This window comes from Chelon labrosus, assembly GCF_963514085.1.
Source record: "Chelon labrosus genome assembly, contig: SCAFFOLD_100, whole genome shotgun sequence".
In the NCBI taxonomy this organism is placed as follows: Eukaryota; Metazoa; Chordata; class Actinopteri; order Mugiliformes; family Mugilidae; genus Chelon; species Chelon labrosus.
This window is the reverse complement of record NW_028181470.1, coordinates 42,320-57,000: the sequence shown is the minus strand read 5'-3', so window position 1 is coordinate 57,000 and position 14,681 is coordinate 42,320. Positions and strand designations below refer to the sequence as shown.

Below are 14,681 nucleotides of genomic sequence, written 5' to 3'. Positions count from 1 at the left end.
AGATACGGGTGTTTCCCAGAAATGTTCTTAACTGCCTTCTTAGGAGAACCTTAAGATCAAGCCTAAGAAGCTTCTTAAGAAGCTCTTAGGCTTGATCCAAGTAGTAATCAAGCCCATTAGCGCATATATACCCCCATGAATATTGGCACACACATGTGAGAATGGATGAAACTGGCAGCAAAAAGAACAAGCGGGCACCGTCGTTTACCGCGGAGGAGATGGGCGTCCTAGTGGACGAGGTGTGGCAGCACCGTGAGGTTTTATTTGGAGGAACAAAAGGGAAAAAAAAAACATCACGGTGAAGAACCGTGTATGGCAGGCTATAGCGGAGAAGATGTCCCCCTCCAGCCCATGTGGCCTGCGTGACTGGGGTGCTGTCAGAAAGAAGTGGCAGGAGTTTCAGAGCCTGACCAAAAAGAAGAGTGCCAAGGTGAGAAGGGAAGCCATGGGCACGGGTGGTGGAGCACCGGGTGGGACGACCGTCACTCCCGATGAAGAGAAAGTCCTCTCCATCATAGGGAAGACGGCCTCTGAAGGCATCACAGGGGGCATCGACGTTGAGGGGGACGAGGGCCTCTCAGAAAGTGAGGGAGCGGAGTAGGGGCGTGCACGCCCACAGGAGAGGACGACCCCACACAGCCGTGCCCTGTCCCCGCACAACCGTGCCCTGTCCCCGTGCGCCAACCAGCACGGCCCAGTGTCCGCATGCGGGGAGGCTTAACCAGGCGGCCTGCAATAACCACCTGCACCTGCAGCGAGACGCTGGTGCGCCTGGAGAGGGAGAAGCTGGTGGTGCTGCGGGGGATAGAGGACCAGCTCCTGAGACAAACTGCTCTCCAGGAAGAGATGGTCCGGATGAAGCAGGAGAGGTTGGAGCTGCACCGGAGACAGCTGGCGCTGTCCGAGGCACAGTCCAACCGTCCCTCCATCTCCGTTCCAATCATCCTTCCCCAGGATTCAGGTACGGGACAGTTCTATTTTGTTTTATTAGCATTACGCAATGTATCCCATTCAATTTCATTAATCAATCCCCCTTCATTGCAGGTGATGCAGACGCCCAAACGGCCCAGTGAAGCCGGAGACGCCACCCCTCCTCCCCCATTATGCTTTCAATAAACTTTGGTTTCCTTTTCAACCATGTATTGTGTGTATCATTTTGCATTGAAATGAGTATTAAACCTAGCAACAAAAAGTCAGAGGCAATTTGTAATTTCAAGTAATTTATCTAAGCGTAGGTTCATGACGTGTGCGTAATGTGCGCCCTGACGCACGTGCTTCTCACTACTACTCATTACAGCACAGCATGTTTTGTCGGTAATTTCCCACTTGTTTCCTGAGGGGTATTTCACAAAAGCAGAATTAAGACATCCAAAATAAGTGATAAAGCGAGGCTTGACATAGCACTGTCTGGTCATCCATGCTCAACTCGTTTCACTAACGCACTAACAATCAAGGACGAATAGGAGCGACTATGTGAAGCCAGGTGTAAGTAATTCAGGGTACGTGCGAATTCTCGTTTCTCCCCCAAAGAACTCACGGTTGGAATAACAAAGACGCGGAAAATAGCGTCACACACAAAGTGAACAACCGCTTTTCATATAGACCAACAACGAAGTGAGGTTTTACTTTTTGGAATCATGACTATTTCTGTAACAGTTGGTGTGGCAGACCAACTGACTGCGAATTTACGTATGTACCCACGTATGAGTGCTTCCTTGTTTCGGCACGCAAAATCATTAAGAAAGCGCTTGCCACTGCAAAGATTGCACAAAGTATGACTAATATATATATATAGAACCAGTTCTGGTTCTGGATATATATATCCAGAACCAGAACTGGTTCTTTTTATTTATTTCAGCCTTCAGGCCTGACAGTTGATATGGGTGGTGTGGTGGTTGTGGGTTGTGGGTTTATTGTTTTGCTGATCAGTGCTTGGTGACTGGTGGTGAAGGGGTAGGGGCTGGGGTTGTTGGACCTCAGAAGAGGTTGACGAGTTCCTGTCTGGTCTGAGCACCGGCCTGATGGAGCACTGCTTGCACATCCTGGGGGGCGGGGTTCGGGGCTTCGTCCTCTGAATGGTCCTCTTCGTCATCCACAGGAGGCGGCTCATCTGCGCCAACGCGCACTGCGATGTTGTGCAGCATGGCGGTGACAACAATCACGCGGCAACACTTGCGTGGTGACAAGCGCAGCCCCCCCGACGAACGATGAATGCACCTGTAGCGGGACTTCCACCTGCCAAACACCCGTTCAACCGTCGTCCTGGTGCGTGTGTGGGCCTCATTAAACCTCTCCTCCTGAGGTGTTGCTGGATTGGTCACCGGCGTCACGAGGTAACTCCGGAGAGGGTAGCCACTGTCCCCAAGGAGGAAACTCCGACCAAACTCTCCTCTACCAGCCTTCTGCCCCACAGCGGAGTTGGCCCACATGAAGCTGTCATGTGTGCCCCCTGGCCACCTGGCGACGATGTCTATGATGAGGCCGTTGTGGTCCACCACAACCTGGGTGTTGATGGCCGCGTAATGCTTCCTGCTGATCCAGCACGGATCCACCAAGGAAGGGTTGAGGATGGGAATAAGGGTGCCGTCCACCACACCGATCACCCGGGGGATCCCAGCCACTGCGTGGAACCCCTGATGGACCTGGCGGACCTCGTCCAGTGTGGTGGGCATCTTAATGTTGGTACGGGCATGGCGCAGGAGAATCGGTGTCACAGCTGCCACACTCCGGGACACAGATGCTTTGCTGAGGCCTGTGCCGTCCCCTACCACCTCCAGGAAGCTCCCCACTGCATAAAACCGCAGAGCAGCCAGGAGCTGCACCTCCGGGCTGAGGGCAAAATTGCGGCGGGTTGCTCTCTGGATATGTGGAGACACCAGAGTGATCAGCCGTCGGATCGTCGCACGGGGCAGCCGGTACTTTTCCTGGACAGCCCGGTCTGACAGTACGTCGAGTGGGGAGAAGTGCTGATGCACATAAACATTTATATAAACCGTCTGGCTCCGCGCTCGGCGACGCTGTTGATTAGCAGCGAGAATGTGCTGTATTGCAGCCATGGTTTCTCACACACGCGGACTTTGGCAACGCCTTTATATAGAGTAGCAGGTGAAGCCTCTCTGGATTAGGTTCAGCTGAGTTCAATTACATCTGTTTCCTTGATATCTGTGAAATGCCACAGGGTGGTTGATGTTTTTTATGTGTAAACTCATATGCAGATGTGTGGAAAACTTAAACGTGTACTTCAATAATAATTTCCTTTACTATTAGCCTATGTTTCTTGCGACAGTCCCCCACAGCTATGAGTGCATTTCAACATTAAACATTGTTTTATTATTTCAAAAAATGGAGGATATAAATTTCCCTGACGCAGCTTGATCACTGTAGCCTAGAAATCTAGACGCCCCTGGTGGCAGGCTATGATCACTGAGCATTTGATCGCTAAGAAGGCTGTTAAGAGTGGGTCGGATCGATCTTACGTTTCCTTCTTAGTGAAAGATCTTCTTAAGCTAAGAGCGACTCTGGGAAACGCGTTCTTCTTTCGGAGCGTTCTTAAGAGCGCTCCAAAGAAGATCTTAGCGCTAAGAGCTTCTTAACTCGTTTGGGAAACGCGGCCATTAACATTTGTCATTCATGTAGCCTGCATACAACCAGGGGTGTGATCAGACGTCAGGATTGGGGGGGCACAAAAGTGATTATTTTTTCCCCGCCCCAGGGATCTGCACCCATGCATACAACGATTACCTGGTAAATCAACAAGTGGTAAATCAATACACCACACACACAAACTAAGGCCCTGTCCACACGTAAACGCAAATACGCCAAAACAGAGTTTTTTTTAATCGTTTTGGCCGGGCGTCCACACGTATCCTGTAAACGCATAGCCCTAAAACGCACTTTTCTGAAAACGGGTCCCAGGGTGGAGAAATTCGAAAACGCAGCTCCTGCGTTTTCTTGTGGACGGGGAAAACGGGAAAACGATGACGTCATCGCCACACTCCCGAGCAGCCTTCCACATCCCGCGAGACGTCTCGTAACAACATCAACAACAATGGCGGACTACATGCTAGTTTTCATGCTGGAGAAGATATTGAGCCTATTAGGTTTACTAGGGCAAAATATCATGCTCCTGTGCCACCACGCTGAGCAAAAAAGGCGATTTGTAAACAGCGCTCAAGCTTTGTGCGCATGCTCCGCATCTTCCTCTCCATTTTTGGTGATTTTCTGAAACCGAAACAGCGCCACTTATAGGCCTGGAATAGGAAGTAGCGTTTTCGGTCGAGCAGAAACGGACCCGTGTGGACGCGGATATTTCTTGAAAGGATGACGTCGAAAACGGAGAGGAAAAAGATCGTTTTCGTACGTGTGGACAGGGCCTAAGTTTGTTTTGTTTGATTAATAAACCAAATGTCCAGTATAAACTGGAGGAAGAATTACAGCAAACCAAACTGGGTTTATGAATTCAAGGATGCATTTAAGCAGTCCATAGAAAAAAATAGCAATTCATTTCAATTCATTTTTATTTTCAAAAGTATTTTATTTTTCTCTTTATAGAAAAGCCATGACCTTACAGTATCATAAAAAGAAACCCAGTTCCTCACAAAAACACTGTGGGAAGGGCAGTATGACCAGATATGACTGATGTGGTTGTTCTTGTTGGGTGATGGGTGCCCATGTTCAAGTGGGTGGAGTATTGTCCTTTGGCTAAATGACAAATTGCATGGCACCAGCATGCTGCAGCGTTGTGTTGAGTTTGATGACCTCTTTTCCTCTCATTTGTCAGAGTGATGTTGGAGGTCAGCGGACCCTACAGCGCCGCTGGACTACGTTTGCCAAAGCGCAGCTGTTGTGCCAGACTGACAATGAACTGCCTTACAACGTGATCCAGGACATAGACACCCTCCCACCAACAGAGGGAAGTCCTTCAGATGACACACTCTTTTATGGCATCTTCACTTCTCAGTGGTCAGTAATTTATGTTACCTGAAACATAGTGCCCTGTCCCATAGCATCAAACGCCATTTCTTTACGTTTGTCCTCTGCAACTTTCTCAATTAACATGTTACTACAAAAACAACATAATTGATTGCCCTCTTCTCTCATATTCTGCTTTGTACATGCTCGGCTCCTTTTTTCACGTCACCCTATCACATCTTAGTTTCTCTCACCTGTTATGGTAAGAGGAGGTGAGGAAGAGATACAAGAAGAACAAGTCAAGTCAAAACCACAACCATTTAACAAAATGACCCCAGCCCTAGATCTGTCATTTTAAACATCTCCTGAATACTGTACTCATATCTATATACATCAATCAGGACGGTTTTATTTTTTTCAGTAACGGGTAATCTAACTAATTACTATTTCCTCCGTTACAATGCCGTTACCGTTACCGACAGTAAAATGTGGTGCGTTACTTGCGCTGTCAGCCAGCCACAAGACCTGCATAGGTGTTTTTTTTTTGTCCCCCCACCCTGCCCACCGTGGGTGGGGTGGGGTGGGGGCGGTAGCCGCATAAGTGATGATGATTGCCTAAGGTAGGTAAGATGGTAAGCCAATCAGCGGCAGGGCAGTGTTCAGCTGGGCGGGTGTTGTTTACACACAAACGCGCGCATGGCAGTATCACACAACTGATCAGGAATAGGCTGCAGCAATGGAGAGATTGGAGCATTCAGAGGTAAAGTTGCGTTTTCAAGGTGGAAGTATAGGTACTACTTTAACCTCATTGCGGTAAAAGGCAAGAACGTACACGCATGGACGTAATTTGGGGGGGCACAGGGGGCACAGGGGGCACACTCAAAGAAATGCGTTACAGCATAACTTTTATTGAAAGTGCTGATAAATAAAATGTATTATTATTATCGTTATTATTAAAAAGGGGAAAAATACAATATATACAAATGTGATTTTATACATCCAAACTCATGATAATTGTGAAACTAAATTTTTTCCTCTATAACCGTATCATCAAAATTGATGATTGTTGCACCCCAAATTTCATGTCATGCATCCTCAGTTGGAGTGAAGTTGACTAACAAGGTGAAACACAGAATTGGGTGATAATGATTTGCTACATGCTTTACAACCAGTCAAACCAAAAAAGGGAACATTAAACTTAAAAGTAGCAATAGAAAACTAGAACTACTAGAAAACACAGTGAACTGAAAAATTAGAGTTTTATTAAAAATACTTGTGTCCCTGCCCACCTCTGAAATCAAAATTTCGTCCTTGTGTACACGTGAAGTGTACATTACGCTCAGAAAAAAATCAAATTCTTAGACATATTACTTATTATTATTGCAATAGTTACTTTCCCTTAGCCTGACGAGCCAGACCCACATTAAATGTAGGGTCTGGGCACTCTCCATAGACAGGGCTCAACCGGAGGGGTGGGATAAACGGTTGTCTTTCAAACTCCCTCTCTACGCAATAGGATAGCGCTACAACCAATCAGAGTGTAATGTACGGGTTCGATGTGTGGTGGTTGGATCACACTTTATAAAAAGAAACAGCAGACTGGAGACGGATAACTTTCTCAAGCAGCACTTTACTAGATTCCGCCATTCGTAACATTAACACTTCCTTGTTCGCTCTCTCACGTGACTGAACTAACCAATCAGAAGCTAGGATCTAAATTAAGGTAAACGTGAGGGAATCAGAAATGCAGATTCAACAGACTATCTTAACTGTCTTAAAGATGCAGTTGTAAATAATTAAACATGTAAATATGTAAATAATAAATGTGTAACATAAATAGTTAACTGATCTAAATTATAACATTGTAAATGCATTTTTAGTAAATTAACTCAAATATAAATTATATTAACTTCTGAGCCTTAAATGAATTAACTTCACTTCTTAACCTTACATTTCCTCCCTCTCCCACAAAAGAAACGTCCCCGTTTCACATAAAATAAATAAGGAAATGAGTAAATAAACAAGTAACTGTAAACAACAATAATAAAGCAACAGTTTCACTTCAGAACATAGTCTCAAAGGTATGCGGGAGGTCTGACTGGACGTCTTCTGGGGCATAGCAAGGAACCAGAACCTTGAGGAGTGGAAGAGGGGACAGTGTCAGACTGATGTACTTGGCCAGTTGGGTGGGCAGTCCAAGACTCAGCCACGGGAGTGTGGGATTGGGGCCGTGCTTGTGGATGGCCAATAGGAGGTGCCGATGAGGGAGCACTGCTGTGGCCAGATAAGTCGTAGTTCTTTGTAGCTGTCGACTTCGAAGGTTTAAAGGGCAAGGCACCTGACAATGCAGTCAAACGAGGGAGTTGAGGCTGCAAAGAGTCACACACAGGTGTCCCACGGTCTGGCACAGGAGCATGGTAGGGTCAGAGACGGTTGTAGTGGACAATCTGGGATTTGTCAGATTGATCCAGTAGGTAATGAATCCTGTACGTCACTCCAGGAGAATCTGCATCAGATCCTAGGCAATCCAATATTTCAAAGGGGCCTTTCCAGTGAGGAGCAAGTTTTTGTCTTGCTGTGGTGGGGTCATTTAACCACACAAGGTCTCCAGGAGCATAGGGAGTGTGCTTAACACTTTTGTCATACTGTCGTTTCTGCTGATTGTGGGCACAATCTCTGTTCCACGCCGCAGAACTGAAGGCTGACTGAAGTTTCTGAGTCAACTGTGCAACATAGTCAGCAGGAGAACCTGGAGTAGATGAAGATGGTGTGTTGTTAGGTAACAGCATGTTGGCAGGCATCCTGGCTTCATGACCACGTGTGAGGAAGAATGGTGTGAAACCTGTCGTAGAGTGAGGGCTGGTATTGTAAGCCAAAGCAACTTGGTTGAGGCAGTCATCCCATTCACCAGGCTGTTGAAGAAGTGTCTTGGCTAACTGATCAATAAGCGTCCTGTTGAATCTCTCAATCATGCCGTCACACTGAGGATGATATGGGCTTGTACGTGTTTTCCGAATGCCCAGCAGTTCACACAGATGTTTCAGCAGGTCAGACTCAAACTGCCGTCCTTGATCAGTGAGAAGCATTTCTGGAATGCCATGTTCACAGATGAAGTTTTCAAACAGACATTTTGCAACTGTTGTGGAGCGCTGGTCTGGAATGGCATAGAGGTTGACATACTTGGAAAAATAATCTTGGACAACCAGCACATACCTGTTTCCACGACTTGTGATGGGGAGCTCAAGGATATCAGCTGCGACCTTTTGGAAAGGCTCAGTAGCAACAATTGTTTTCAGTGGAGCTCTTTGATGAGGTGTGGGACTTCGTCTTGCATCACATGGAATACATTGTTTACACCAGATCCTGATATCACGTGACATAAAGGGCCAGTAGCACAGTTGCTGAGCACGTTTCAGAACTTTATCAGCTGATAGATGACCAGTTACTGGGTTTCCATGCAACATCTGTAGAACAGTGTCTTTTAGAGCGTGAGGAACAATCACTTGATGGAGCACGGATTTTGTGGATGGGTTGAAAACTTTACGGCAGAGTACTCCATTATGAAAGGTAAGTCTGTGATACTCGTGCCATAGTACTTTCTCAGCAGGTGTGCGTTTTTTCATGCGCCAATATGGTGGCTTCTGACCTTTGGCTTTCCAGCTACTGACCTCTGACAGTATAGCATCTTGTTGTTGTTCCTTTTTGAAATCATCATGAGGGAGCTGAAGCACAAACGTGGAGGAGACAGACTGTGCAGCTCCCTGTGAGGAGGCTGGAGGAGGCTGTGCTCCAGTCAGGTTACAGGACACTGGCTTTGGATCAGTACTGCAGGGGCTGTGATGTACAGAACTGACAGTGCCAGACAGACTTACAGGACTTGGACTAGAATGTTTCTCGTCAGAATGTGGATTAGCAGGAGCACTGGAGGAGGTGCTCTGCTCTGGTGGTTCGATGTCAGCAGGGCGACGTGACATTGCATCTGCATTGAGGTGGCGGTGGCCATCTTTGTGAATTACAGTCCATTCAAAAGGATCAAGTTCAAGAGCCCAGCGAGCACGACGACCAGTTCTGTCATTGTCAATGGGTATTTTTCTGAGACCCAAGAGAGGTTTGTGGTCTGTGACAATAACAAAGGGCTGTTTATAGAGGTAGTGGCGGAAATGTCGTACGGCCCAAACAATGGCCCAGAGTTCTCTGTCGTAGGTTGACCATTTCCTTTCTGCTTTTGTGAGAACATGGCTAGCATAAGCAATCACTTTTTCCTGATGTCCCTGTCTCTGAGCAAGCACAGCACCAATAGCAAAACATGAAGCATCTGTGTAGAGGAAGAATGGCAAAGTAAAGTCAGGGAATGCAACCACTGGAGGGTTTGTGAGTGCATGTTTCAGGTAAGTGAACGCATCCTGACATTGAACAGTCCAGTGGAAAGGTGCATTCTTCTCTGTGAGTGCATGCAAGGGGACACTGTGATGTGCAAAGTTTCTGATGAACTTGCGGTAATAAGAACAAAGTCCAAGAAATGCTCTTACTTCTGTAGCTGACCGTGGAATGGGCCAGTCTTGAACACTTTTAACATTTCGTGGGTCTGGCTGAATGCCGTCTTTGGATACAACATGGCCCAAAAACTGTACCTGATCTCTGGCAAAACAGCATTTGGATGGATTCAGCTTCAGGCCACTTGACTGGAATCTGGAGAGGATTTCTTCCAGGTGCTGAAGATGTTCGCTGAATGAGCTGCTGTAGATGAGGACATCATCCAAATACACTAGGCAGGTCTTCCATGGGAGGCCACGAAGTACCGTTTCCATTAAGCGTTGGCATGTGGCTGGAGCGTTGGTAAGACCCATTGGCATAACTTTAAAGTGATAAAGTCCACTGCCTGTTGTGAATGCTGTTTTTTCACGATCTTTCTCATTCAGCTCAACTTGCCAATAGCCATGTTGCAGGTCCATTGTGGAGAAACAGGCAGAGCCTGACAAAGCATCCAGTGCGTCGTCGACTCTTGGAAGAGGGTGGGAATCCTTGATTGTCACCACATTGAGTTTTCTGTAGTCCAGACAGAAACGCCATGTGCCATTTTTCTTGCGCACCAAAACAACTGGCGCAGCCCAGGGACTGTAGCTTTCTTCAATGACATCTGCCTTTAACAGTTTTTCAACTTGAGTCTGTATTTCAGCTCTCTGTTCTGGTGTCACTCTGTAGGCTCTCTGTTTAACTGGAGTGGCATCACCAGTGCGGATTCGATGCTGGATGATGCTTGTGCGACCTCTGTCCTCTGAGTGTTTACTGAATACTGCTGAGTATTTCTGAAGCAGTGATTTCAGAGACTGAACTTGGGAAGGTGACAGGTTGCTTTCATTTATAGCTACATCATGTACAGGTGAGGTTGCACAACATGTCTCTTCAGCTGATATGATGTCAATAGATGAAGCAGAATGAAACTCACCAAGGTGTTGTCCAGAATGCAGCTCAATGTCGTCTCTGGAGGGATTTAAGACTCGAATAACAGTTGTGCCATTTTGAACCTCACTGAGAGAGTGTGCCACCATAATGTCACAGGATGGGTTGGGCATGACAACACCACAGTAGTCAGTTGGCATGGGGGAAGCAGGTGAAGCTGCAGACACACATGCTGTGATGAGGGTTTCACTCATAGCTGGAATCTTAGTGGGCGCTAGCACAGACACATTACAGCAGGCGGCCACTTCATGTCCTTTGGGCAAGAGAGGAATTCTCATGTCCCAAAGTTGCAGTACTTTGTTTTTGATGTCAAGGAGGGCATGGTGTTTCAGCAGGAAATCAAAACCAAGAATGACTGGCTGGTAAGCACCCCTGAGAACTTCAAAGTCCTGTTGCCATACCTGCTTTCCAAGTCTGATCCCAATCGTTAACTTGCCTAATATGTCCAAACGCTGTCCATTGACTGAGCGCGCTGGCAGAGAGGAGGGTGTCATGGGGCGTTTCTTTAACGCTGGGTGAGAGTTTCGAAAATCTTCGCTCACAATGGAGACAAAAGAACCAGAGTCAATTAAAGTGCACACTTCAATGCCTTCGACAATTGCCAAGATTGTAGAAGAAACAGAGTCATCGGGTTGTGAGTCATTATTGTCAGGCATTAACTTTGGGGAATCATTCTGGGGCTGTGAGACAGTAGCTGATGTTTGCCCCTCAACAGCAGCTAATGGCAGTTTCCCTGATGGTTGGAATCAGAGTGTGGATGTCTTTCAGGAGACTGGAAGCGAACACGGCCTCTAGTGTGTGGACTTCCATCCCTGTTTCTCTGTGGAGCAGGACTAGGACTGCGTCTGTATCTGTTTGTGTCATCATCATCATGGCGACCATACCTGGAGTACTGATAGGATTGGTGTGATGGAGAGTAGTGCCGGTCACGTTTGTCATTGTCATGCCACTCACGGTTCCTCTGATGAACAGGGGAAGGAGGACGACGTTCATAGCGGGACTCCGGATCACGACCATAACACTGCTCAGGTAAGTAATAGTCTCTGCGGTGTCTGTTATGGTAGGGTTGTGGAGACACACTGCGTGCACTGTATCGAGCATCGTTAGAGGAGGATCTGTCAGGTCTGGAGTCCACACGCTGAGCCAGGTAACTGTGTTCCTCTCGTAACTGCTGTACTTCACTTTTTAAGCTGTTGACGGTAAGAGTCAGCTGCTCAACTGCATGTAGAAGCTTGTCATCAGGAGGTCTAGGATGAACCATAGCTACCTGTTCTGAAGGTTGAGTGTGTGGAGACCCTACTGTTGTCAGTTGAAGCGCTGCTCGTGCTCTCTCACAGCGGCTGGCAATACGCACGGCTTCTCCAAGATCCTCAGCACCCATCTCATGGATTTTTGACTGTAAGTTTGGGTCCAAGCCAGCAACAAAGCGGCGAAATTTTTCACCTTCTAGTGCATTGTAGTCATAGTTGGGAAAGGCTTCAAGTACAAGACGAGTGATGTCTGCACTGTACACATCCAAACTCTCACCTGGTTTACGAGGTCGAGCATTCACATGGGTCTGGAAAAATGGTAGGGAGTACTTTGGTCCAAAAACATCTCTGAGTTTCTCCTTCACTGAATCATAGTCTCTCTGGGTTGAAGCACGAAGGCTGTCCCAATACAAAAACGCAGCATCCGCTAGGCGAGTAGGGAGGATGGAGGCCATCACTGTAGACAAATCTGTATCAGTTGAACTCATAGCCTGCACTGCCACTTCAAAGCGTCGAGACCAACTTGTGAAAGATTCAGTCCCATCTCCTTTAAAAGCAGGTGGAAGCTCAATTTTCAGGGAACTGGAGACAGAACGTGTGGCTAGAGATGCAGCACCTGTCCTTGTAGCATCCAGTCGGCGTTGAGAGGGAGAAGACTGCATCCCAGCTTCACTTTCATCAGCCGACATGGTGACAAAATGTCCAGTTCAAAATCCACAAAAAGCACGGAAAGTAGAGAAAAAGAAAAAAAAAAATACTGCAAAAGTCCTTAATATCTCCAAACTAGCTTTCAGTTAATCCGCTGCTCTCCACGAGTGAAAAAAAAAAAAGATCCTGATGGCACAAAAAAAAATGACTACATCCACAGTTTAGGGAAATAAAACTCACCAAATGTGCCAAAAACCACCAAAATAACACCACGCTGCCACCAAATGTAATGTACGGGTTCGATGTGTGGTGGTTGGATCACACTTTATAAAAAGAAACAGCAGACTGGAGAGGGATAACTTTCTCAAGCAGCACTTTACTAGATTCCGCCATTCGTAACATTAACACTTCCTTGTTTGCTCTCTCACGTGACTGAACTAACCAATCAGAAGCTAGGATCTAAATTAAGGTAAACGTGAGGGAATCAGAAATGCAGATTCAACAGACTATCTTAACTGTCTTAAAGATGCAGTTGTAAATAATTAAACATGTAAATATGTAAATAATAAATGTGTAACATAAATAGTTAACTGATCTAAATTATAACATTGTAAATGCATTTTTAGTAAATTAACTCAAATATAAATTATATTAACTTCTGAGCCTTAAATGAATTAACTTCACTTCTTAACCTTACAAGAGCAACGAAGAAGGTGACGTAGTCAGAGCGACGGAAAAGAGAGTTCCTTGCATGTGTTGTGGAATAAACTTATCCTAATAGATATTAAATAGTTCTTGTTGCATCCTGTTTTTGTTTTTTTTAAGAGTTCGCCTACAGGTTGAGTTTCTCCTGCATTAATCATTTTTAAGCTGTGGATCAAACTTTTGCCGTATCCGTTTGGCAAAACTCCAAATACATCCTTCTTTTGTAAGAACGACCTCAGTGCAGTTTCTTGTTCTTTTCTCAGAGAAAAGCTTAACTTCAAGTCTTTCAGAGTGGCGGCCAAAGCCGATTCGAAAGAAAGTTGTTCGCTAGCAGCAGCCATCGCTCTGGTAGTTCTAGCAGGATGGGGAATTCACGCGTAATTCACGGAACTCATACACGGGTTTCCTGTTTACAAACATTACTGGGTGCACGCGCATCCAGGAAGCCCGCCCACCGACTCGTGATTGGCCCGGTACATCTTGGATTTTTCGAAATCTCAAGTCAACGGAGAGTAACTAGACTGACCCTGGAAGCAAATGTAATTTGCTGCCGCTAGGGGCAGTCTAGATTCTAGGCTAACTTTCCCTGGTAACTAGTTACTTTTATATTGGAGTAATTCAGTTACTAACTCAGTTACTTTTTGGGAGAAGTAACTAATAACTACAACTAGACAATTCCCCTGCGGGAAATCGCGAGAGTGATGCAGTGGCCGCAGCAGTCTGCGATACCATGCTATATTGCTGTGATAGTACGATGCTACGATGCTACGATGATGCTACTATGCCAAGATGCTACTACAATGCTATGATGCTAAGATACTAAGATGCTATGATACTAAGATGCTACAAAGCTAAGATACTATGTTGCTACGATGCTAAGATGCTACAATGCAATTATACTAAGATGCTATGATGCTTTAATGATCACCTGTTCATATAGTCATAATATAATCCTGGTGAAAATATTTGCGACTTACGTTGCAAATAATTTCATGTTTGACTACAAAAAGTAATGGTCACGTCAAGACAGGTATGAAAGTATTCGCGACTTACGTCGCGAATGTCTTTACTAAGTAGCATGTCTTTACTACCATGAGCAGCAGCTATAACAAAAAGCACAACTCAAATAGTCATTTAAGGCCTGGTTCCTTCTGACTGGATGGGTGTGAGTTTGATGTCATGCAGGGTACAACAAACCAAACAGGATGAGGAGGATGCAGTAGGCCTGGCTGAGAGAGAGAGACACTGAGAAGGGTCGTCCTTTATGCTTCGCCTTCTACAAACTGAAGGGCAGGTACAGGCAGCAGAGCCCTCCCAGCTCCACCTGAAAGCCAGCATCAAATAAGGAAGAGAGTGGGAGGGATCTCACTAGGATCCCCAGACAAAGAACGAGCAAATCGTAACAATTGATCGTTAATCATAATCATTTTAACAATAAAACTCATTACTCCTACCTGAGCAATAGTTTAACAGTTTACGGCACAGTCTTACAGTTAGATAAACAATAATATTAAACTTAACACATCCAGGCTGTAACAAGGAATCAGCGATGAAGTGAAGACCTTCAAATTGTCCTGCGAGTCCAGCTCTTTGTCTCATGTTGGACGTCACTGCAGTCTGTCTGGATCAGCTGGAGGAAAACTATAGGCAGACAAATAGACATGTCAAATAATGTTATGTAACATACTTAATATAACTCTTATGAGT

General features: G+C 45.9%; 1 protein-coding gene across 1 annotated transcript in view; it reads left to right on the top strand.

Moving 5' to 3' along the window:
* sema4ab (sema domain, immunoglobulin domain (Ig), transmembrane domain (TM) and short cytoplasmic domain, (semaphorin) 4Ab) overlaps window positions 1–14,681 on the top strand; it is a gene marked incomplete at its 3' end in the record, with an annotated part of 98,837 nt that overhangs the window by 44,044 nt on the left and 40,112 nt on the right. Inside the window, exon 8 of the mRNA XM_084575483.1 lies at window positions 4,781–4,962. Coding sequence (XP_084431609.1) covers window positions 4,781–4,962 — 182 coding nt within the window. The remainder of the gene's footprint in view (window positions 1–4,780; window positions 4,963–14,681) is intronic.